Here is a 25307-nt window from a genome sequence, read left to right on the forward strand (position 1 = left end):
AATTCTCACGACGTTTCGGCCACAACGCAAGCAGCCGTCCTCATTCAGACTCTGTCTTCTCGACAGACCGGCTTATTTTTTAGTTTTGCTATCAAAAAATTATGTATTTTTTATTAGAATGTTTAAGACAGTGGTTCTTAGCCTGGGCCGCACGCAGCGCCTGGGAGTGCGAGATGCCCTTTCTGGAGGTGCGAGATGGGGCCAAATTTTTTTCGAAGAAAAAAAAACCGAAAACACAAATTAAGCACGGGCACATCAGTAACGACTGACTTCGTTTCATCGAACCCCGTGTGTTGATTAACATTGTACATTTTTGTAACGATCGAGAATCAAAGTGGTGCAGGCTGCAGTAAAGGTTAACAAGCACCGGTTTTAAGAATGTTAATCTCGAGGTATGCCGTGAACATTTGTCAGATGGCGGCGGCGCTCCTGACGGAGTCAGGCCGTGGCAGCGTCGGACCATGGCGATGCCAGACCACAGGCAAGCCTGAAAACATGAGCTCGCGTCGACTGCCCCGTCACCCGATTCTCTGACCCCCCCCCCCCGTACAACCCAGACCTCGCCCGCTCGCATTCTCATCCATTCAGTCCTGTACTTTGAAGGACGATCAAAGCGTGGTCAAACATTCAGAAAATGAAGCTGCGACGCAGGATGAGGTTCGCAGACGAACGTGTGATGCTGCCGATGGATCAATTCACCGTGACGGAATGCCGACCCTGGCTCCACGGAGGCGGATCTTGGAACTTCCCAAGAAGGCCCATTTCTTGAAGTTTCAAACTCTCTAAACAAGGCCCCCGTTGCGCCCACACCCCCTGGCTCCCTCCTGCTTTGGATCTGCCACTGTTGGCAGAGGTGCATGAGGAAAGGTGGTGGAGACAGTTGTGTTGACCAAGAGCTCGGTGTGTCAGTGACATTCCCGTGAGATGATAACTAAAACGCTGCATTCGCTCAATACATATTATCGGCAAAAAAATATTGGAGGCATTACTTTTGGGGCACGCCTTGCACATATATACCATACCTCTTTATGGTCGTCATTATTGGTCGGTGGGTAAATATTTACATAGGTGTGGTACTATATGTATAGGTGGGGCACTATGTGGTGGCTAGGAGATGTTAACTAACTCGCCTAGTACACGGGAGTTCGTGGGTTCGATCCCAATGCTGACGCCTGCTGCTGTATATTTGGAGTTTGCTTGTCTCTCTCATCATCATCATCACGGTGGCTGGGAGATGTTAACTACCTCGCCTGGTATACAGGAGGTCGTGGGTTCGATCCCAACGCTGACGCCTGCTGCTGTATATTTGGAGTTTGCATGTTCTCCCTGTGGTCGCGTGGATTTATCTCCGGGTCCTCCGGTTTTGTTCCCTCCACATTTATAATCAACATCACGCGCTCAGAGTATTTATCGCGCGATGATAAGCCACTTTGTTGAGCTGTCACTTGTGATGGCCAGGTCGCTTCTGAAAAAGAGCTACATAACTATGCCTAATCTTGCACTTTTTTTATTCCTTAATTGGCTAAAACTTTTTAAAGATACATTTTTACATTAAAATTGTATATGATTTCTTACATTTTTTAATTCATTTATTTTTCTCTGACGTGTTATGTCTGTCACGGAAACGGTGTCTGGTGTTTAGTTGATGAAAAGTTGCACTTAGTTCAGTTCAGTTATTAGGTAGAGCACTTAAGAGCTTCATGGCTCACAGGGAAATAATAAACCTGAACTGAAACATGGAGGCACGCTTATAAGAGTCACAGCAGCTAAACGTGCACTTGTTGTACCTGGAAAGCGCCTCCGATTAGCACGGTTGGCCTACGTACGGTTGGAAAAAAGTTCAACACACGTACGTGCGTCATTCCTGTCACTACCACCCAACACATTCCTCCTGCGGAGGGAGCTGGTAGGAACACGTTGGGTTGCTCGGTCAATGGCCAGGGTCAACGGCGGCGTGGTGTATTCCGCAAATATGTCCGACTGTGAGGGCGGGCACAAGCCGGCGTGAGTAGGTTAAACGTTGAGTTTTATAAGGGCACCACGGAGTGACCAGTCCCTCCCCACCCAGCCCCACCCCTCCCACACCCCACCCAGCCCCTCCCCACCCTCCCCTCCCCACCTAGCCCCACCCTCCCCACCCAGCCCCTCCCCACCCTCCCCACCCAGCCACTCCCCACCCTCCCCTCCCCACCCAGCCCCTCCCTGCACGACGGACACAATAATCCCCTGTGGGCTGGTGTAACCAGGAGGTTCCTACCAGTATAAAGCCAGAGTCTAGCCACTATACACGGGGCAAACCAGAAAGTTTCTAACCAACAGTTCAAATAAGTTTCACGCCCACACTGCCAGTCGCATCACGGCTCGGTGTTTGCTTTAGTTTCGCAAGACCTCGCTTGCGCTCCCAACTATTTAGCGCGTTGACAGACAGACCAACACCACCAACCCCGCCACCGACTTTTCCATTCCACTGAAAACAGCAACGAATCACTCGGGTTAAAAATCACGCTCCGTCGCCTTCCGTTTCTCATTTTTTTCAAGACGATGACATCCGTGGCCCGATTACAAACTGAAAATACCCGATTCTCAAAATGTTTCAAATTCCACCCCAGTGAAGTTAATGATATTTATTTTGTATTTGCCAAAGCTGCTGGACTAACCTGGTTCAAAGGCAGACCTTGTTCAAAGGGACGGGGCAGACACAACGTCGAGTGGCACGCCAGTCGGAACGGTCAACGCTCTTTCAGCAAACGTGAAACGCTGAAACGGAATCCGTGACGACGCGATCTGCCTTTGCCTAACCGTGCGTTCTTCCGCTGGCCGCGGTGGCGAGATGTTAACTACCTCGCCCGGGAGCCAAGAGGTCGTGGGTTCGATCCCGATCCTGACGCCTGCTGTGTATGTGGAATTTGCGTGTCCCTCTCCCTCTCCCCGTGGTTTGCGCGAAACTTCCGTAGACATTTAAAATTATTGGCGGTACACCGATGCAGCATAACATATGGTTCTAAAAAAAAACTGTATGAATTTACTTTTTTTTACAGACATTAATTTTCCGACTGATTCAACATCACGAGAACTGATTTTGACGAGCCACAACTCCCCCGTAAGATTGTCTGACCAGGGTTGCGAATCGTGGAAAATTCAATAATTACAGTGAAAAATGGTGAAACAAAAATGTTATACTGCGCACCATCCGGTTTATCGCCAATAGGTTCATTTAGAATCGACATCAATTCGCGTTTAGAGCGTTTGGCTGCTGCTATAAACTCGCACGCGATTAGAAGCCGCCACTTCGTTGAGTTATCATTGTGATGGCCGGGACGCTTCCGAATAAGAGCTACACAGCTCAGTGGGGCTTCACCTGGTAAAATAAGGGGTCGGCCATAAATGACGTCACGCGATTTTGAACGATTTTTGACCCCCCTTCCCCCCTCGTCACACGGCGTCACAAAAAGTCAGACCCCACCACCTTAAATATGACGTCACAAAGCTCTGCCCCCCCCCCCCCCACAAAAAAAAAAACATGCTTCAAATCGCTTTAAACTATTGTCATTGTAGTGCGTATTTAATGTGGCGCTGCACTCTGATGTTGTAGGAGAAAACATTTTTTTTAAAGTCTATTTAATTAAGTGGAACGTGTTGTCTATATTTACTTAAAGTTGCGTATTTTGATGTGACATCACATTTCTCAAACCCCCCCCCCTCTCGTCACACATCGTCACCAATGTCTGACCCCCCCCCCATAGGTGCGTGACGTCATTTATGGACGGCCCCTAAGACAAATCCCCGTACGTACGAGGACAGACTACGACGCCCGTGGCTTAACTGAACTCATTTTGGAAGCAATATCTGTTTGACTTTGACTAACAAAAAATGATTGAAGGGGGGGGGGGGGGTGGGGTTAGGCCCCCTAAACCACCTCCTCACATCTCCACTACCGGCCTGGGTTCAAGGATTTCACACGGAAAGGGGCGGACGTGGTTTGAGTGCTCGCACAGTTGACTCAGCCGGAGCAACTCAGCGTCGCTCTTTCTACAGGCGCGTGTGTTTAAGTCAACCATCGTGTTAATGGAAGACTTTGCAGTTTTTTCCTGGATGTTTCTGTTTGCGCACAGTCACTTTAAGATGTTTTCTTGTTCATGTTTTAGTTTTTTTGGTTGTTGCGGTTGCACCCGATTCAAGAGCCGAATGGATCACAGGGCTATACCTAATCAATGTGGGGCCCTTTGCCATCAGTCGACTGCTGGATGAAGGCCTCCGTGCTGTGCCGCGTTGATCGCGGACGTCTGTGTGACCGAACCGTAGGGCGTGGGTCGGTGAAGGAGGAGGCTGCCCTGGGCTGGTTTCAGATATCAGCACTCGCCACCGACACCATCAGTGGCCCAGAGTTGAACTCAGGTTGGCCGGGGTTTATAGCTGCAGTTGCAGTGTTCTAACCACAGTGCTGCACTGCTCCACCTCCCATAAACTTTACAACGAACGCCTGAAAAAAATACACTAGCCTTTAAATCAGAAGATACTCCCTAAAACTTGTTAATATTTCACCGGAATGATATGCGAGTGGGGGAGTTGTGAGATGTGTCGCAATACACAATGGACAGTCTGCATTAACCACACACGGCCATCTTTATGGCCTAGTCTCACCAGTGTCAGCCCAGAGAACGCCAAAGGCAAACAGCACAAAAAAATGTTTCCCCTTTTTTTTTCCAGAAAAAAGGGGAAAAACCCTATTATTATATTTTGGTACTGGCAAAGGAGGTATAATGATGTAGATGCTTACCCCAAGCCCTCGTTACTATGATAATGCATTGTCTTTGAGCTGTGTACGCCTTTTTGCGTCATCTGGTCGAGCACCAATTGAGACGAGGCTCAAAAGAAAGTTGTCTCTGGTGTGGACCAATCAGTATCAAGGACAATTCATATATTATCAGTGTGTTTTTTGTTTACATTTTGACTGCAAGTATTGTGGTTAATGCAGACATGAATCCTTGTAAAAAGGTTTCAGTTTTGTTGCCAGATAAAAGGGGAAAACCCCTATTATTATAGGACAAAGACAATGTACGTATCGGAGACACTCATAGCGCGGGTAGAACACTGGTGAGGCAAGGCCATAAAGAAGGCCGTCTGCCTCTGGTGTAGGCCAATAAGCTTCAAAGACAATGCAAATATTATCAGAGCATATTTGTACTGTGTGTGGTTAATGCAGACTTGATGCCTTGCAATAGGTGTCTATGTGGTGTTTGAACATCTTATCACCTTCATAATAAAGGTTTTTAGGTTAGATCGTGTTATTTTCAAATGTGTCGTAACCCTTCACCACCCGACACGGCCAAACAGTAAAAAATGTGTCACTTTTACAAAGGGCAAATAGTTCACTACTTCAACAGGTGGGCTAAAGTAGTGAAGTATTTGTCCTTTGTAAAAGTGACACATTTTTTACTGTTTGGCCGTGTCGGGTGGTGGGTTACGACACATTTATAAATAATGCGATCTAACCCAAAAACCTTTATTATGAATAATATTGGTCGCGAAAGCCTGCTACGTGTTAAACTGATCTTATCAACTGTTCTATTGCCAGAAATGGTAAAAGCTTTTCTTATTTTTCGGAATTTTTGATACTGGCAAAAGTGTCCCATAGACACACTGGGCAGTGTTTACGCAGTGCCTGCGTCCGGGTTAAGCCGTCGCTGGTCAGGGGCATACGGGAACTACACGTGGAGACAATGCCTACGGCCCTTTTGTCAATCCAGTGCTGGACGAAGGCCCTCCCTCCCCATGTCGTGTCGGTCATCAGGATGGTTTGACCATACTTCACCGCACCGGTCACTGCGGGTTGGTCACGGGCCCCATGCACTCACGTAAGGTGCACGAGGTGCGTAGGGGGCGGCCCTGCAAGTGCTCTGTGAGCACCACTGCTGCTCGAAGCGCCTCCACTTGAGCCACTCTCTCGAACTCTACAGAGAGCCCCTCTAACTCGAGGGTGTTTGGCCTACTCGTCCACACTGGACAAACGTCTTGGAAAGAGGTGGGAGTGTCCCACCACACTTTATCCCACCTCAACGCAACGCACCGATCGAATAACCGTAATCCGTAGTGCTGGGTGCACACGGGCAGACAGATGTGAGGAGTCCGATGTGCAAACCGTAATCCCACAGCATCATCTCGACGCCACCACACCGACCGTATGTGTGCGCGTGAGTTGAACTTCTTTCGCACCCTACATGGCGAAACGTGCTAATCGGAGGTGTATAATGTACACGGCCCCGGTTTAGATGACCGACGCGGAATGCCGTACCTAGGAAGAGCAGCAGGACGATGAGGAGGCAGAAAATAATGATGAGCAGAGCGGCGAGGCCGAGTCCGATGCCACCCAGGGCCGCGGGGCACGTGAGCTTGTCGTCGCAGTAGCAAATCGTGATCTCGACCACCTGCTCGGACCGCAGGCCCGGCTTGTCCGTGAGCAGCACGGGGACGCTGTAGTGTCCCGGCTGGACGCGGTCCCGGTGCGGAGCCAACACCAGCACCTCCCCTGTGCGGCACGAACGGACGGGCGCACGTGGGAATGACCGCGGTCAATGTGACGAGGTTGGCCGCCCCGTGGATCAGAGGGTCAGGGTGCGGAGCCGGTACCGCTGGGACAGCCCGGGTTTTATTTCAGGTGTCGGCTGGCCCCGCGCTTGCAGCGCGCTCCGTTGACACGTTGTCTACTGCGTTCAGTCGCTTACGACCGAAATTCGATTTGCATCCCGCGTTGCTTCTCTATGATGCGAGGAGGCACTTTGACATGCCGGCGAGGAATTTAAGCACCCGAAAAATGCAAACGCTTATCCTTAAAAAACCGGGTTCTCAAGTGCAGCGAGTTTACGTGTCTCAGCCCGGTCACAAGTGACTGTACACAAACAAAAATAACCCACGTTCAATGAGATTTAGCATTTCACTTGGACAGTTTCCAGCACTGAGAATTAAAAACATCGCTGTCACGTGATGAACATGACTCTTAGGTGGCAGGGTGCGTTGCCCCCGCCTTACAGAATCGAGGGCCACCTGAGTGGAGCTCAGAGGTAGCTCTGTTATCACCACTTGTGCGGGCCGCTCTTTAACACAAAGGGCTACACCGCTCTTTGAGGGACGGATATGGATATTTCGTCCCATAGCATGCCACTATCAGCACATTGGGATCAACTTTTTTTTTTAATTGGTGATATTGCAAACATCTATTCATATGCATTTGCGGTGGGTGCATTGTAGGCGAGAGGTCAGTCGATTAACAACAAAGGCCTGTTTTACCCACGTTAAAATCAAATAATGTGGAGGATCTTTTAGACCAGGGGTGGGGAACCTTTTTTCTGCCAAGGGCCATTTGGATATTTATAACATCATTCGCGGGCCATACAAAATTATCAATAAAAAAATGTTCCCATTATATTTGGTCAAACATTTAATGAACTCACCCCTAATGCGATGGCTGGAACTGCTTCTCTTTGGTGAGGCGTGTGATGTTAGCTGCTATTGATGATGTTGCTACTCGCAACTGCTTTTCCAGGTTTGCTCCTAGATTTATTGAATTTCAAGTCCCGCCTTCGTTTGCCTTGGCAGGACCACACCAAATGATCGGACATTCCCCAGCCCTGTTTTAGACCAATGACTTTCCAGCAGAATTTGGTTAAGCGGACCGCACAGCAGAGTGCAGGGCTTGTCAAGCAAACAACACGGATGTATTGCCGACATTTCAGAGGGCGACGACACAGCCAAGCGACTCACGGTGAGAGCGCGTCGGGGCGAACGACTGAAAGGGTCAGATCGTCTCCTACCTGTCTGGTAGAGGATTTTCCAGTTGTTGCGGATCTCAGGCGGCTCCTCGGGCAGGGAGAAGGTGAAGGGCCCGGCGTTGGGCGCCTCGTCTTCATCCAGCACCGTCACGTTGATGCCCTGCCACGCGAGGTCCTCACACACCCTGTGGCTGTAGGGCAGCTTCACCCGGGGATGGTGGTCGTTGACGTCCGTGACCCGCAGGAGGATGGTGGCCGTCCCCGTCTGCGGGGGAACGCCTACGGGGAACACGAGCGTCACGCGGGTCGGTCGACGCCGAGAGGCGAACACGACGGAGGGTACGCGCGTGGCCAGATAATCGTATCTGGGTGCAGCCCTGCAACCGCTCGCTCACGCCACTGATGGCAGAAGGGCCCCCCACTAGATACAGGGACTGCTCTACTCACGTGCATCCGACTTACGAACTTTCAGAGATACGAACAAGCCTTGTCCGTATGTCCAGTTGCCTGTTTAGACCGAGGAGTCGTGAGTTCAACGCCGCGCAGTGTCATTACCCAGCATTCCCAGCATTTCTGCCTGGGCCGCCGCCACTGTCTGTTGTTGTTGTTGTTGTGTTGTCGCTGTGCGGGTCACTCCGACGTTCTCTGTGTGACTTTCACGGACATTATCAACCTCCATCATGTCTCAGACGCGTAAGAGTGGTGAGAGTGTTGAGGGTGGTAGTAAGAAGAGCCATTCCCCGTGTTTATTGTACATGCCGCACAACACGTTTGCAATCAAGAGGAGTAAAGGTGGGACTTAGGAACAATTTGACTCTGTGAACCTAAACTCATTCATAAGTAGAGGAATACCTACATAGCCTCGAGAGGGTCTCCCCCCTCGAGAAGATGTTTGGTCGACTCTACCACGCTGGGAATTTGTACACTGCGTTGAACTTCTTTCGCACCCTACGTAGCGAACCGTCCTCATCGGAGGTGCGGGGGCGGGGGGGAAGGACAACAAACTTAACGTGAAAAAAACTGAACCAGTACTGGAGGCCCATGACCAGTTTCAGCGATGGATCGGCACTGATATTAGCCGTGGCTGTGAATCAAACTCCTAAAGACAAAGATCCACCGAATAGCCTTAACAGACTGTTGGGCCAAGTGCTGTTAGCAAGTAACACCTATGAAGGCCGCGGCACAGCACACGAGGGGTTGGGTGGCCTGCACCTCGCCCGGCCGCCTTTGTCTCCCGAGTGGCGATGTTTACACACCGCACCAGGTGCTCATTTGAGGCCGAGTTGACCTAGGAGAGGCCCGGGAACCTGTTCAGATAATCGTCACTGGTTTTGGCCATGAGCGGGAATCGAACTCGTGTGGCCGGGCTCATGGCGCAGCGCTAACCGCCGCGCCACCGCTCCGCACACCACATCTAACGTCCACACGTACATAAGCACGCACGCGCTCGGGCGCGTGTAGACAACCACCGTCGCTCTTTAACAGCGGCAGGAAATGGCGCGAGCGAGCGAGCGAGGAGTCGCGGTGGGACGACGACGACGACGGCGGCGGGTACCGTTGTCGAAGGCGAGGATGGTGGCGGTGTAGGTGCCGTTGTAGAGGCCGCGTGCTTCGCGGTCCAGTCTCGCTCGCGTTCGCACCTCCCCCGTCGTGGGGTTGATGGACAGCCACCCGGACGGGTCGTCGCCCATTTTGTACCTGACGTGGGGGGGGGGGGGGGTGGGGGGGGTGAGAGGGTGGACGTGGTGAGACGTCATTTTAAACAGAACTTTTTTTCCTTCCCCGGTCTTACGTGAATACGACTTTGACGTGATGTCGGCTTCACGTCGCAGGCAGAAGAAACTCACGACCGGAACTCTCGCAGAGAGAAGGGCACCACCACCTTCTGTTGTGGTCAGAGCGCACCGCTGTAACCCGACCGCCGTAGCCTCTTCTCGTCGTTGCCCGTGACACAGCCGCGCGCCTCTTAGCGCATAACCTGCAAAGGGTGTTCCTTTGACCGTCAATGAAACGGAGCGCTTTTATTTTTTATTGTCTGGCCTCTTCGTTTGGCCAAATGAAGTGAACAACCAAGTTAAAACATTTTTATAAATAGAGGGTTTTTTTTGGATTAGATCGCGTAAATTTATAAATGTGTCGTTAAGCCCGCCACCACACGACACAGCCAATTAGTGAGGGTAATCGGAGGTGCGGGGGTAGGACAACAAAATAAACACAAAAAGCAGTTCTAAAGAAATGAGTTTGCCAATCTAGATTCATCCAAAGAAAGTGCGTAGCTCCAGTGGCTCCGTTAATATCGGAAGGAAGAGCGTTCCAGACGGCCGCAGAAGCGCATCCGAAAGCGCCACGCGATGCGGCGACCGTCTCTGTTCGACGGCGAGCCAAAAGCCGCCGCTGCTGCTGTGAGGATGCCGGAGTTTGCGCGATGGCGATTTATGCTACTTGATGAGAAAAAAAATTAATGCAAAGCTGCGGCCTGAAATTGAACCGAGGTCGCCAGGTTTTGCAGTGCAGTGCGCTAACCATTGCACCACTGCTCCACCCCCCCCCCACCCCCCGCTTGGGCTATGACACGAGTCAAATCATACGAAATGGGCAGGTGATGTTAAGTTCCACAGGTATCTCGGGGTTAGTTCACCTAATCTCTCCTGCACAGATCCAAAGGAGAGATTAGGTGAGCACAAAGAAATGTTCCCCGTGGCCCGCATTAGCAAGGTGCTGGGCTAAGTACTGTACGTGTCTCGCAGCCATTGGTAGGGGGGTGGTGTAGTTTTATTCAGTGTGTGTTTGAGAGATTTGTTTACCTTTCTTGTACTTTGCACTCTATCGTGTTTTTTGTACCGTTCGTTGTTGTCACGTTCTTACCCCGTGCCCCTACTGGACATCTGTGAAACAGCTCATAGGAATCCTACTGCAGTATAAACACATATTCTGCTTCTGAACTGCTGGATGCATGCATTTTTGGTGCTTGGCTATGTCATGGGGTTTGATTAACCATGCCTCACCGTACTGGCGAGCGTAGCTTGGTTAACAAGAAGGATTTACGCGCGCATGGAGACAACGCTCAGAATTCTGTGTTTGCTGTAAAAGTAAACAAAAAATCTAAAACTATCTAGATTTTTGGTGCTTTCGGTAAAGTCACGTAGATAGAAAATTTTAAATAATTTTTATTATTAATAATTTTCTATCTACGTCACTTTACCAAAAGCACCAAAAATCTAAGTAGTTTTTTTTTTACTTTTACAGCAAACAGGGGGTGTGTTGCAGAACCGTCTTTCGCAGATTTCTGAGCGTGACTTTCCCGAAAGAACCAAAGCGTATGGATTCCTGCAGTCACAAAAGCTTCAAATCAAGATGATTTTGATTTTACCAAGTACAGCCCCACTGAGCTGTAGAGCTCTTTCCATCACTGATGTCAGCTCAACGATGTGGGGGCTTATCGCGTGGAAATTTATAGCGGCAGCCAAACACTCTAAATGTGGAAAAACCGGAGGACCCGGAGAAAAATGCACGTGACCACGGGGAGAGAGACACGCAGACTCCAAATATACAGCAGCAGGTGTCGGGGTCGAACCCACGACCTCCTGTGTACCACGGCAACTTCACACACGACAAGCTACGTGTGATCCACGAACCCTGCCTTTAGTAGCGGAGTGTGGTTGGCATGAATCCTCGTGCAGGGAATGAAATGGGAGCCCTTTAGTCGTCCCCTGGGTAGTCACCTGGACCCTACCGCTCCGTAGGCCCCCAACACAGGTCGCAAACGGGTTTTGATTCCTTACCCGTACCCGTACCCGGCCGCACCAGGGTCGTAAACGGGTACCCGTACCCGGCCGTACCCGTACCCTACCCGTACCCGGCCAGGTACGGGTAGGGTACGGGTATCGGGTACCTGATTGCGACCTCTGGGATGAAGCCATGTTGCAGGCGCGGGTGGGTTGATTCTAGGAACTTGAATTGTGAGAAGAGACAAGACGTTGGGAAATGAGTGACAAACGGTGACTCACCAGTGACTCACGGCCTACCCGTACCCGTACCCGGCCGCACCAGGGTCGCAAACGGGTACCCGTACCCATACCCAGCCGGGTACGGGTAGCCGGGTATCGGGTAGGGTACGGGTATCGGGTACCCGGTTGCGACCTCTGGCCCCCAAGCAGTTGCACCGCCTGCACACTCGATAGCTACTGCGCTCCCAAGTTGTTTAGAACTGCTTATTGTTGTTGTTGTGTTTAGTTCGCTGTCCTTCCCCCGCACCTCCGATTAGCACGGTCGGCTACGTACGCTGCGAAAGAAGTTCAACATACACACACTACACGACTATACACGACACTACTATACACTACACTATACACTGCACTACTATACACTACACTATACACTACACTATACACTACACTACTATACACTACACTATACACTACTATACACTACACTATACACTACACTACTATACACTACACATTACACGTGACTGCAGGAATCCATACTCTTTAGTTCTTTCGGTAAAGTCACGTGCGTACAAGTTCTACATACACACAGTACGTACGTACGTACGTACATCCCTGCCCTCAGAGAGCTCGGCATCGAGTGAGTGACACCGGCACGGGCTCGTGAGCTCGCAGTACCGGATCTGCTGGTGCTGGCCCACGTCCGGGTCTGTGGCGGTGAACGCGCCGAGCGTCACGCCCGGCGGCCGCTCCTCGGTGACGGCGGCCTCGATCTCGTCGGGAGAAAACTCGGGCGGCTCGTTCTGGTCGCGCACCGTCACGGTGACCGTGGCGGTGGAGGCCGCGCCGGGCTGCACGCCCCACAGCGGCTCCTCGTTCTCCACGACCACCACCAGCAGAACCTGCTTCGTGGACTCGTAGTCCAGCGCCTGGGGCGGGAGACACGGCCGCGCGGGGCGGGGGCGTCCATCGCGTGAACGGCGCCGCTCACGACGCTCACGGAGCCCCCTCTTGGCTACAGGGACTCCTCCACTTACGGACACTCGACTTGCGAACTTTCAGAGATACGAACAAACCTGGTCCGTACGTCCAGTTTGCCTGTCCGGACCGAGAGTCGTAAGTTCAACCGCCGCGCAATAGATGGCGGTGGTGGCATCTACATCTGCAGAACGTGAAGAGCCAGTGGCGTCTACAGGAGATCATACAACTTTGAAAGCCATTCCCCGCGTTTAGTGTACACGCCGTACAACACGTTTGGAATCGACAGGAGTAAAGTTGGATTTACGAACAAATCGACTTAAGGACAGACCTCTGGAACATAGCTCGTTCGTAAGTAGGGGAGCCCCTGTGTATTAACCTACGGCGCAGTGTGAAGCGAAAGGCCAAGGGGAAGTCATCGCGGTCGATGTCACACCGCTGCGTTTGCGACGCGTGTAGGTCGGGACGTCTCCACGCTCTCTGAATGCTGCCAACGGGGCAAACATACGTACACACATGCTAGGCAACGCGTTAATTCAAACGGTGACGTCCGTTTGAACACTTTCCTCTTTGAGGAATTTTAATTTGGTGCCTAGAGTTAGTCTAAGACGAGTTTACCTGATGACCTTGAATTTTGACGTTATACCTCTTGGTTTTGGGTGTCATTAGCTTTGCTTTCTCACTTGCCTCTGTACCGCGCTGTGCGTAGCCAACCGTGCTAAATTGGAGGTGCGGGGGAATGACAACAAACTAAACAGAAAAAGTAGTTCTAAAGAAATGAGCTTTCAATTTAGATGTAAAAGTGAACGGCTCCCAGTGGCTTTCTAATATCGTAAGGACGGCCGCAGAAAGCGCATCCGGTAGCGTGCGACGCGGTGACCACCGTCGTTGTCCGACAGTGAGCCGCGAGGACGACCGGAGTTTGCGCGACGGCGGTTCATGCCCCTCGACGAGATCACCAAGCTATTGGCGGCTCATTCGTGGCGAGCGCTTTGCGTGCGACGATCGCGACCTCGTGCGAAAATGAAGACAGCGCGGGCGCGCGCGTAAACATCCTCACTTTTAAGGGTCTACATTTAATAAAAGTGCACAGCTCCAGCGGCTCCCTAACGTCGCACGACGCCGTGGCGTGTCGTCATCCCCCCTCCCCCACCCCTTCCGTGGCGGGGCTGCTGCTTGCGGCACCTTGCTGACGGTGAGGATGCCCTCGTTGGTGACGTAGTTGGTCGCGATGTCGAAGCTGTCGCTGTGCCGCCCGGAAACGATGCGGTAGCGGGCGCGCCACGCCGGCGTGTGCGGCGTGTCACCGTCCTCCGTCTTCAGCACCAGCACCGACTCGCCCACCATGTTCTCCAGCACCGTGCAAATGAGCTGCGGGCGGCGTCAATTTCATTCAGAGAGGCGTAACCCGTCCGTTGTCGTTAAAAGACGTTGCGCTCGCCGCAGAGGGCTGCGGCGCAAAAACTGTGCCGCGTGGCCTTGCGGGAGCCTCGGTGCCGATAAAGTTATCGCGTTTTTAGTTTTTCGTCGGAACAAAAAGAACGATGACCGACGCACGCACGCACTCCATCGGGAACGGGGAAAGGGTTGATATCTCACGATCTTCCCGAACCGTCGGCCGATCGCTTCAGCCAATAGGACCGCCCGGACACGACCGCCCGATACGCGGCGCCCCACGGCGGCGCTCTCCGGCAGAGGTCGCAAACGGGTTTTGATTCCTTACCCGTACCCGTACCCAGCCGCACCAGGGTCGCAAATGGGTACCCGTACCCGGCTGAGTACGGGTAGCCGTTCCCTACCCGTACCCGTACCCTACCCGAAATGAGTGACAAACGGTTACTCACCAGTGACTCACGGCCTACCCGTACCCGGCCGCACCAGGGTCGCAAACGGCTACCCGTACCCGTACCCGGCCGGGTACGGGTAGCCGGGTATCGGGTAGGGTACGTGTATCGGGTGGGGTACGGGTATCGGGTAGGGTACGGGTATCGGGTAGGGTACGGGTATCGGGTACCCGGTTGCGACCTCTGCTCTCCGGCAACGTCCGAGAGCCTCAAGAGCACCGCGGCAAGCGGCGGGGCGGCGCTGGCGGCGGCTCCGTTGGGTTGGGGGCGGTCGGGAGGGGGGGTGTGGGGGGGGCGTCGAGGGCGGCCGCTCACGTTCTGCTGGGGGAACATCGGCGCGTTGTCGTTGACGTCCTGCACTTGGATGACGACCGTGCCGGTGGAAGAGAGGCCGTAATCCGCTCCGTTGCAGTCACTGGCGCGGATCAGCAGAGTGTAGAACTTCACAGCCTGCGTCCCGTCGCAACAGCGGAGCGCAGCTCAACGCTGCGAATGCCGGCGAAATACGGCACGCAGAACGTGCAGCGGCGTAGAAGTACAGTACGATAACGGATTTGCCTAGCACAGTTGCAGAGACAATATTTTTGTATTGCCTTTGAAACTGATTGGCCTACACCAGAGACAGTTTCAAAGACGATGCATATAACGTCAGAGCACGTGTGTTTGCATGTTCACCACACGTACGCGTGGTTAACGCAGTTCTTGATTCCTTGTAAATGCTATTTATTTGGTGTTTTAACATCTTAACACCTGGTTTTATTGCCAGAAAGGGTAAAAAAGGTGCCAGAGATATATCTCATCTGTGAAGGACAGCTCCCTCCTAGCCCTTGCGCTGTAAGAATGGCTTCGATGATAAATGCTCGTGCGACGGTCGTGGACTGACGATTTGCGTCGCACGAATACGCACTTCGCGTAAGCGTAATTACTATTTTTAACTTCACCAGGTAAGGCCACTCTGAGCTACGTAGCTCTTTCATAGAAGCGACCTGGCTATCACAAACGAAGTGGCTTTTTGCGTGGAAATTTATAGCAGACAAAAATACGAAAAGGGCACCACGGTGGAGAAATGTTAACTACCTTGCGTGATATACAGGAGATCGTGGGTTCGATCCCGACCCGGACGCCTGTATATTTGGAGTTTGCGTGCCGCTCTTCCCATGGTTGCGTGAATTTTTCTCTGGGTCCTCCGGTTTTTCCCCCTCCACATTTATGAACGCACGTTCATAAATGTGGAGGGAACAACCGCAGGACCCGGAGAAAAATCCACGCCACCACGGGGAGGGAGAAAGAGAGACACGCAAACTCCAAATATACAGCGGCAGCAGCAGGCGTCAGGAGTCAACGTTCCCTTGAGGGTCATTGGGGACTCCGCCGCCCTGCGTCCATTTACCCCCAGCGGTCAGACCTGGGGTCGAACGTCAGCGGACGGATCCTCACCTCTGCGTCGAAGCGAGTCGCGCCCGTGCTGATGAGGCCGCTGGAGCGGTCGATGGTGAACATGCGCTGCGACGGCAGCGGCGGCTGCTGCGAAATGATGCTGAACACCACCTGCACGTGGTTGGTCTGGGGGTCGTCCGCGTCCGTGGCCTCCACCGTCAGGACCGGGCTCCCTGCGTCCCGTAATCACGCGTGGATCACGTGCCACGCATCACCGCGACCGCACGGGATCGCGCGCCACGCATCACCGCACACACTTGGGATCACACATCATCACGCATAATTGCACAACTCACCATCCACACGGGATTGCATCGTGCACATCGTAATTTGTAAACTGACTTCCTTCCCTTTACCAAATACAGTAAAACCTTGGATTGCGAGTAACTTGGTCTGCGAGTGTTTTGCAAGACGAGCAAAAATTTTGAATAAATATTAATTTGATAAACGAGCGAGGTCTTGCAATATGAGCAGTACGTGCATACGCCTTGTCTGCCGAGCGTCACGTGATCACAACTGATATACGAGTGCTTTGGATTACAAACACGTTTCCGGAACGAATTATGCTCGCAATCCAAGGTTTTACTGTATAATTAATTATTTAGATTTGGCCCATCACTGGTATTGATACACATATTGATGCTCTGGCCCTAATTACCAAATTACTTCGAGCATTGATCATAGTGCTCCAGTGTTGCACTCTAACCATTGTAAAACAGTTAATATTGTTGGGGCAAAACACAAAATAGTAATGTGAAATAGAATTATAAACGATGGCGAGATGTTAACTACCTCGTCTGGTACACAGGAGGTCGAGGGTTCGATCCAGACCCTGACGCCTGCTGCTGTATATTTGGAGTTTGCGTGCCTCTCATCCCGTGGTTGCGTAGACTTTTCTCCGGGTCCTCCGGTTTTTCCCCCCTCCACATTTATGAACATGCGTTTAAAGAGCATTTGGCTGCGTTAAAATTCCACGCGACAAGCCACTTCATTGGGCTATCATTCGTGACAGCCAAGTCGCCGTTGAAAAAGATCCACATAGCTCAGTGGGGCCCTTAATTGATATCGCAACGACCGCAACATTACGACAAATTACGTCACGTGGTAACCCCAAATACGACGCGCGCGGACTGGTCTGTGTGCGCATCGCGGTGCGTGGGGCCGACCTGCACGGCTCTTCTCCGACACGTTGCCCACGAATCGCATCTGCGTGAACTCGGGTGCGTTGTCGTTCTCGTCCAGCACGCTGATGGCGAGGTCCAGCTCGGGCTCCAGCAGATTCCCGCGCTCATCCTTCGCGAAACCCTTGAGCTGCGTCGCCAGAAAAGAAAGAAAAGACAACGGGATCGGACGAGACACGAGATCCGCGCGACGCCGTGACCACCGCCTTTGTACGATGGTTAGCCAACATCTGCTGCTGCTACTGCTGCGAGGATGAGCGGAGTTCGTGCGGTGATGGTTTATGCCCCTTGACGAGATCAGCAAGGTACTGTGGTTCATTTGTGGCGAGCACTTTGTGTGTAATGAGTGTGACCTCGTAAAATAATTCAGCTGGCGCATGTGGAGAAATATTTGTTTTAATTTTAAAGGCTTCGCATTTAGAGGATGCTTATAAATGCCTCAGCAACTTAACATCACATCTCATATCAACCATTCCAGCACCTTTCTGCGGCTTATCCAAGGGGATCCCCCAGTGGCAGCGGTCCCTGCGTGGCACAAGGTTGCAAGCAAGCACCGGTTTGCAAATTGGCCATGCGTCTAGCCAGTGGCGCGGGTGCGAGCACGGTGATATTCTGCGGACCGGACAATCCGCCCGTGGGCAATTAAGAGTGAACCGTGCGCGTACAAGGTAAGCGGCGGGTGGGAGGGGATATACCGCGTAGCTTGAAATCTTCTCCCGGTCCAGGACGAACATGACGTTGACCTTGCCGGTGATGGGGTCGATGTTGAAGACCCCCACGGGCGGTTGGTCAGCCCCGGGCCCCCGCAGGCTGTACACCATCGAATTCACGCTCGACTCTTTGTCCGACCTGATCTGTCAGTCGCCCATCGTGAACCACACAAACATCCCCCGGCGCCCCCGCATAGCATTTGAGATTCTGTCGGGACAGGTCCTGTTGGCGAGCACCCGTTAAGGCCGGCACGGCGCGGGACAGGCCTGTGCGGCCAGCACCATAACCCGGTGCTTTTGTCTCCCCAGCACTGAGCTACGCACACACGGGTAGACGTGAAGGCAGTGCACAAACGTGAGTTTAAAATACAACGGTGCAACTTATCGGCAGACTCTTCGTAATTTTCCGGCCGTTCAGCATCGTTCAAGGTCAGCCCCACATCTGGCTGTACGCCTGATGATGCTAGTTGTAATTACTGGATATAACGCGATTGAGTGAACGTAACTACGTCGCACGAGTCGGAATGAGCGGTCGCACGGCTGCTTCGGCGTAGCATCACACAGGGCGGGATGCTGCTGGATGCTGCTTCTAGATGCTACCCACGCGCATCAGTCTCTGCTCAGCCTGCGTACGCATCTCACGCGTTATCGTGGACTGAGCTTTACCCTCTATTATATATATTCTTTCATTATAACGTGATCTTCCATCGCGCGGTGTTCTTCAGGAACTACCGCGTTCTAGGAAAACAAACTCTATCTCTCAATTGGTAGACTCTCAATTATCCGCGTGCAGTTTAGCCGATTCGCGGATTAACCGTGCACCTGAGATTTTGACAAAAATGTATAACTCGTGGATTTTCCCTAAAGCCCAAATGAATCATCTTAAAACAGTTAGAGATTGTTATTCTTGGAAGTGTACATTACAAGTCACGTGCTTAAACCGTGCAAATATGTGCTCCGGTTAATCCGAAATCCACGTGTTCTACAGTACAGTAGTTGCAATATCTCTACAACAGTGGGCGGAGTTTGACTGATGTTGATTGGTGTCGCTCTGCTATCCACCTAGTGGGCTGAGTCTTCTGTGCAGGAGCAGGAAAGTGTTATCACTGAGCGTGCGCACTGATCGGTCTGCGGGAAATTAAAATTTTTGGATGATCCACGATTTTGAATTATCCGCGACCGCCCTCCCCGTCATTATCCCAGATAATCGGGAGTCTACTGTACATTTTATGGCGTCCCCTGTCCAATTTCCTCTTCGCAGGCCTCGAGCCTGGGCCCCTCCACCCCCGTGGGGCCCAGGTCGAGTCTCACACGACCTACACATCACTCGATGAGCCACACCACCGCGCCGAATGAGAGACCCGAGCTGAAGCGCGAGGCTGGGCGAAGGAGACCTCTCACCATCATGAAGACCTTCGGGAACGGGCCGCGGTCGTTCTCGATCACGTGGTTCACTTTAATGGGCGGAAGGATCCACGACCGTTTTTGTCGACCTGCCGGTTCGACGGCCCACTGGTGCCAGCCGTTCTCGGGTGCCGCCTTTGTTTGTCGAGATTGTCCACGGTCTTGTCCTCCAGCGCTGCCGCGGGTCGCATTTGCTGACAAAAGAGAGAGGGAAGCTCCAGGAAAAGGTGCAGTGCCAAAAATACAAATAGGGCGCCACAGTGGAGAAATGTCAACTACCTTGCGTGATATACAGGAGATCGTGGGTTCGATCCCGACCCTGACGCCTGTATATTTGGAGTTTGCGTGCCTCTCTTCCCGTGGTTGCGTGAATTTTTCTCTGGGTTTTTTCCCCTCCACATTTATGAACATGCGTTCAAAGAGTGTTTCGCTGCTTTCAAATTTCACGCGATAAGCCACTTCATTGGGCTATCATTCGTGACAGCCAAGTCGCTTTTGACAAAGCGCTACATAGCTCAGTGGGCCTTACCTGGTAAAATAAAGCATAGGCCTTTTGTTAGTTTACAAATACCTCCGCTGCAGTACGCGTGCACGAACGTGCGCAGAGATCTCTTTTCAACCCACTGCAGAATGAGGGCCTCCCTACACTACGCTAGTCGTCAGGGTTATTTGACCATACTTCACCAAGCTTGGTCATTGCGGGTTTGTGAAGACAGGGGTCATATTCTTCCGTCCGATTATAGGAAGCCACTAGTAGCTGTAGACTCTTAAATCTACAATTAAAACTAATTGCTTAGAAGAGTGTTTTTTTGTGTTCAGTTTGTTGTCCTTCCCCAGCACCTCCGATTAGCGCGGTTGGCTACGTAAGGTGCGAAAGAAGTTCAACATACATACACACGTACAGGATAGAAGTTAAAGTATTGTACAGCAATCAATGTTGCTGCACTGAACTCTTCTGACAACCACGTGGCCCCAGAGTCCGAACAGAACCCGGCTTGTCTACGGCTCACGCCCCTTACAGCCGCTAGCCGAGCTTAACCCCCGTGCGAGCTTCCAAGATCTGCCTTGACAACAATGCATTGCGGGTGAGTGGGTCAGAGGTCGCGTAAATCAGGCCGAAATGCGCGAGTGGCGCCGCTTACAGCTTCTCACTCTCATGCGGTCTTCCGTCTGGACCTCGCGACGTCTCAGATCACCCCTCTGACCTTCGCAGAAACCGAGTTAAAACCAAAAGGCGCGCTGCAAACGCATCCAAACCGCCTACCGGTGATGCCCGTCGGGAGATCTTGCCTGCAGTTCTATTCTCGCGCACGATGGCGGCATGTTTCGGGAGCCAAACGCTTCGCCGCGAGAGGGCTTCAGGAGAGCGTTCGTGTACTTTTGCTATTCCTCCTCCCCCGTCGTTGAAGGACCGCAGGCTGCAGCGGTTGACTTACGTGGTGCAGGCTTTGGGTTGCATGGCAACAACCACACTACTGTGACTTGGCTTTAATGTATCTCTCTCTATACGTCTCTACAACTCCACGAGGCTCTATCCGTCTCTATGGGTCGACTAAAAGGTCCACAGTTTGGGTTGCCTGCCCACAGTCGCCCTACAGTACCGTGGCTGGATTAGCCTAATGTAGAGCAAAGTGTGAAGCATCTAACAAAACACGTGACTCCAAACTCACCTGCACTGAGTGGCGTCCTTCTCGTGACCTGGTGACCTCCATGCACCCCACTGCACACCTGATACACCAACAAAGACAAAGATCCCCTGTGTAGCCTGAACAGACTGTTGGGGAAAGTGCTGTTAGCGAGTGCCTATGAAGGCCGGCACGGCACACGAGGGGGTGGGTGGGCAGAACCACGCCCGGCCGCCTTTGTCTCCCTAGTGGCAATGCTTACACACTGCACCAGGTACTCATTTGAGGCTGAGTCGACCTAGGGGAGACCGGTTCAGATAATCGTCACCGGTGTTGGTGGCTGTGAGCGGGAATCCAACTCGGGTCGCCGGGTTCATAGCGCAGCGCGCTAACTGCACTACCGCTCCCCACAACACACCAACACATACTCACACACACACAACCACAACACACCAACACACACTCACACACAACCACAACACACCAACACACACTCACACACAACCACAACACACCAACACATACTCACACACACACAACCACAACACCCCAACACACACTCACACACAACCACAACACCCCAACACATACTCACACACAACCACAACACACCAACACATACTCACACACAGACAACCACAACACACCAACACACACTCACACACAACCACAACACACCAACACATACTCACACACAACCACAACACACCAACACATACTCACACACACACAACCACAACACCCCAACACACACTCACACACAACCACAACACCCCAACACATACTCACACACAGACAACCACAACACACCAACACATACTCACACACAACCACAACACACCAACACACACTCACAGACAACCACAACACACCAACACATACTCACACATAACCACAACACACCAACACATACACACAGACATCCACAACACACCAACACACACTCACAGACAACCACAACACACCAACACATACTCACACACAACCACAACACACCAACACATACTCACACACAACCACAACACACCAACACATACTCACACACAACCACAACACACCAACACATACTCACACACAGACAACCACAACACACCAACACACACTCACACACACACAACAACACACCAACACATACTCACACACAGACAACCACAACATACCAACACATACTCACACACAGACAACCACAACACACCAACACATACTCACACACAGACAACCACAACACACCAACACATACTCACACACAACCACAACACACCAACACATACACACAGACAACCACAACACACCAACACATACTCACACACACACAACGACAACACATCAACACATACTCACACACAACCACAACACACCAACACATACTCACACACAGACAACCACAACACACCCACACTCACACACAGACAACCACAACACACCAACACGTACGCACACACACACAACAAGTGAATCATTAGCGCCATTAGTGTGGCACGGTAACCATTAACAACATTTCTATGAGGGCCTCCCTGCACGATACGGCTCGTTGTTCTTCGACCATACTTCACCATTTTGGTCAGTCACGAATTTATGAAGGCGGGGAACATTGTATGTACTGTACATATCACCACACTTTGTTTCACTGCAATGTCCTCTGTTGTGCACGACGTGAGACTCGCAGCCTACGTAGCACGTGGTGGTCACCCACTCGGGAACCATCCCTCTGAGGTTGAGGAACCTGCTACTACCTCCAGGGGCATTGTAGACACGTGACAGGGACATTGTAGACACGTGACAGGGGACATTAGACACGTGACAGGGACAATGTAGACACGTGACAGGGACATTGTAGACACGTGACAGGTACATTGTAGACACGTGACAGGGGACATTAGACACGTGACAGGGACAATGTAGACACGTGACAGGGACATTGTAGACACGTGACAGGTACATTGTAGACACGTGACAGGGACAGGTACATTGTAGACACATGACAGGGACAATGTAGACACGTGACAGGGGACATTAGACACGTGACAGGGGACATTAGACACGTGACAGGGACAATGTAGACACGTGACAGGGACATTGTAGACACGTGACAGGGACATTGTAGACACGTGACAGGGACATTGTAGACACGTGACAGGGACAATTGTAGACACGTGATAGGTACATTGTAGACACGTGACAGGGACAATGTAGACACGTGACAGGGACATTGTAGACACGTGACAGGGGACATTAGACACGTGACAGGGACATTGTAGACACGTGACAGGGACAATGTAGACACGTGACAGGGACAATGTAGACACGTGACAGGGACATTGTAGACACGTGACGGGGACATTGTAGACACGTGACAGGGACATTGTAGACACGTGACAGGGACATTGTAGACACGTGACATTGTAGACACGTGACAGGGACATTGTAGACACGTGACAGGGACAATTGTAGACACGTGACAGGGACAATTGTAGACACGTGACAGGGACATTGCAGACACGTGACAGGGACATTGTAGACACGTGACAGGGACATTGTAGACACGTGACATTGTAGACACGTGACAGGGACATTGTAGACACGTGACAGGGACATTGCAGACACGTGACAGGGACATTGTAGACACGTGACAGGAACAATTGTAGACACGTGACAGGGACATTGTAGACATGTGACAGGGACATTGTAGACACGGGCTATGAATATTGTAGACACGAGACGCTGGGGACAAGGGGGAAAGGGGGAGGGAGACACTCTGCAAGACGCAGCACGCGGGCGGGCGTGGGGTAGAGTACCGTGACCCACCCAGCCACTCACCTGGAGCAGAATGAACGCGCACAGCAGCAGCGGCGGCGGCAGCAGCAACACGCCGCGGGACATCTCCGCGACCCGCTCGACGTCGTGGACACGGCGGAGTCAGACCGAGGGACCTCGGCGGGGCGAGAGGAAATCCCTCGGGCGGCGAGGCAGAGGCAGGAAGGTCCCCGGGGTGGGGCGTGTCCGAGAGAGGAGCCCTGGAGGTGCGGGTTGAAGGTGGTGCGGTGAGAGGCGGTCGCGCGGATCCCTCGCGTCGCCCACACGCGCACGTCAGTGGCAAGCCCGGGGTGGAGGGGCAGGAGAGAGCGTGGAGGAGGGTCAGAGTGGGATGATAGGGGAGAGGTAGGAGAGTGCGTGGAGGTAGGAGAGTGTGTGGAAGGGAGTAGAGTGAGATGAGGGGGGAGGGGTAGGAGAGTGCGTGGAGGTAGGAGAGTGTGTGGAGGGGAGTGGAGGGGAGTGGAGTGAGATGAGAGGGGACAGGTTGGAGAGTCCATTGCAGGATCTTCCGACGTTTGGAGATGTGGGGACTTGTGGAGGCTGTAGAGGAGAGAGTTGAGCCAGGGTGTGTTCAAGTCGGAGGTGTCTCGCGGAATTCTGTTGCAAGGTTTGAGCCAAGGTCAGCCAATACAAATGATAAACTAAATTCCATTAATGAGCCGCACTACGTACGAATGAATTAAACGCAAATTGGTTGTTTCATATGACCGCGGGCCACCTGAGTGCAATACCCAGCCACGGCTACCATCAGTGGCGAATTACAGGCAGTCATCGACCTACGAACGCCCGACTTACGAACCAGCTTCCGGACAACAAAAATATCGACTTAAAACGCGAACTCGCACTTACAAACTGAACCGCTGAACATTTCACGACACTGATCGTATGGCCATTTAAATACAGTGCGTTGTGTTCCCACCTACGAACCGTTCGACTTACGAACGGGTCTCGGGAACGAATTCGGTTCGTAACGTGAGGACTGCCCGTAAAATTGGAAACAAGTCCCGGCAGGCGAAACCCATTTCCCCACACCCCCTTCACCAACCTGCACTGACCCATGGGAGAGAGGTCAAACCCACCCTCCCCCATCCCGTGCCTGCGATGGCATGCGGAGGTCTTCTTCTAGCAGCGGCTGACTAAGGGCTGTAAAGAATAATGATTATCGTCGTTATTTAACACCGGAGACCCGAGGGTGGCAGTGACGTGTCGCATCTGTGCATGTGTACGTGTGTGGCTGATCAATGCCCGGGTGCGGTCAAGGGATGGCTCCCTATTGCTCAACCATGTTATGTATGCCCGATGACCTGGTAATTGTGGCTCACTCAGAGGAGGAGTTGGAGGCGCTGCTGCTGAGACTGGAGCGTGCCACTAAGAGGTGGGGCCTTACCATCAGCCCCACCAAAATGAAGCACCTGAATGGGTATTTTGTACCATCGGGCACTCCACCCCCACAACTCCCAATCGGTGATGGGGCAGTTGTGGAGAGAGTGGAGAGTTTCCCATACCTGTGCAGTGTGCTCATGACCGGAACCGGTTTAACAGCAGAGGTCTTACTCCGAATCATTCGAGCGGCATTATCTTTTCATCGGTTGCGTAATGCT

At 52.2% G+C, this 25307-nt stretch overlaps 1 protein-coding gene across 1 annotated transcript in view; it reads right to left on the minus strand.

Annotated features, from left to right (window-relative positions):
* LOC144945367 (B-cadherin-like) overlaps nucleotides 1-23948 on the minus strand; it is a 29113-nt gene extending 5165 nt beyond the window's left edge. The window contains exons 1-12 of the mRNA XM_078873855.1: nucleotides 23710-23948; nucleotides 20938-20995; nucleotides 19265-19461; nucleotides 17849-18007; nucleotides 17139-17283; nucleotides 15973-16145; nucleotides 14851-14985; nucleotides 13877-14062; nucleotides 12392-12642; nucleotides 9322-9464; nucleotides 7809-8045; nucleotides 6293-6526 (exon numbers count right to left, since the gene is read on the minus strand). Coding sequence (XP_078729981.1) covers nucleotides 6293-6526; nucleotides 7809-8045; nucleotides 9322-9464; nucleotides 12392-12642; nucleotides 13877-14062; nucleotides 14851-14985; nucleotides 15973-16145; nucleotides 17139-17283; nucleotides 17849-18007; nucleotides 19265-19461; nucleotides 20938-20995; nucleotides 23710-23772 — 1981 coding nt within the window. The 5' untranslated portion in view covers nucleotides 23773-23948. The remainder of the gene's footprint in view (nucleotides 1-6292; nucleotides 6527-7808; nucleotides 8046-9321; nucleotides 9465-12391; nucleotides 12643-13876; nucleotides 14063-14850; nucleotides 14986-15972; nucleotides 16146-17138; nucleotides 17284-17848; nucleotides 18008-19264; nucleotides 19462-20937; nucleotides 20996-23709) is intronic.
* Between the last annotated feature and the right edge of the window lie 1359 nt (nucleotides 23949-25307).

This window comes from Lampetra fluviatilis, chromosome 37 (assembly GCF_964198595.1).
Source record: "Lampetra fluviatilis chromosome 37, kcLamFluv1.1, whole genome shotgun sequence".
Classification (NCBI taxonomy): Eukaryota; Metazoa; Chordata; class Hyperoartia; order Petromyzontiformes; family Petromyzontidae; genus Lampetra; species Lampetra fluviatilis.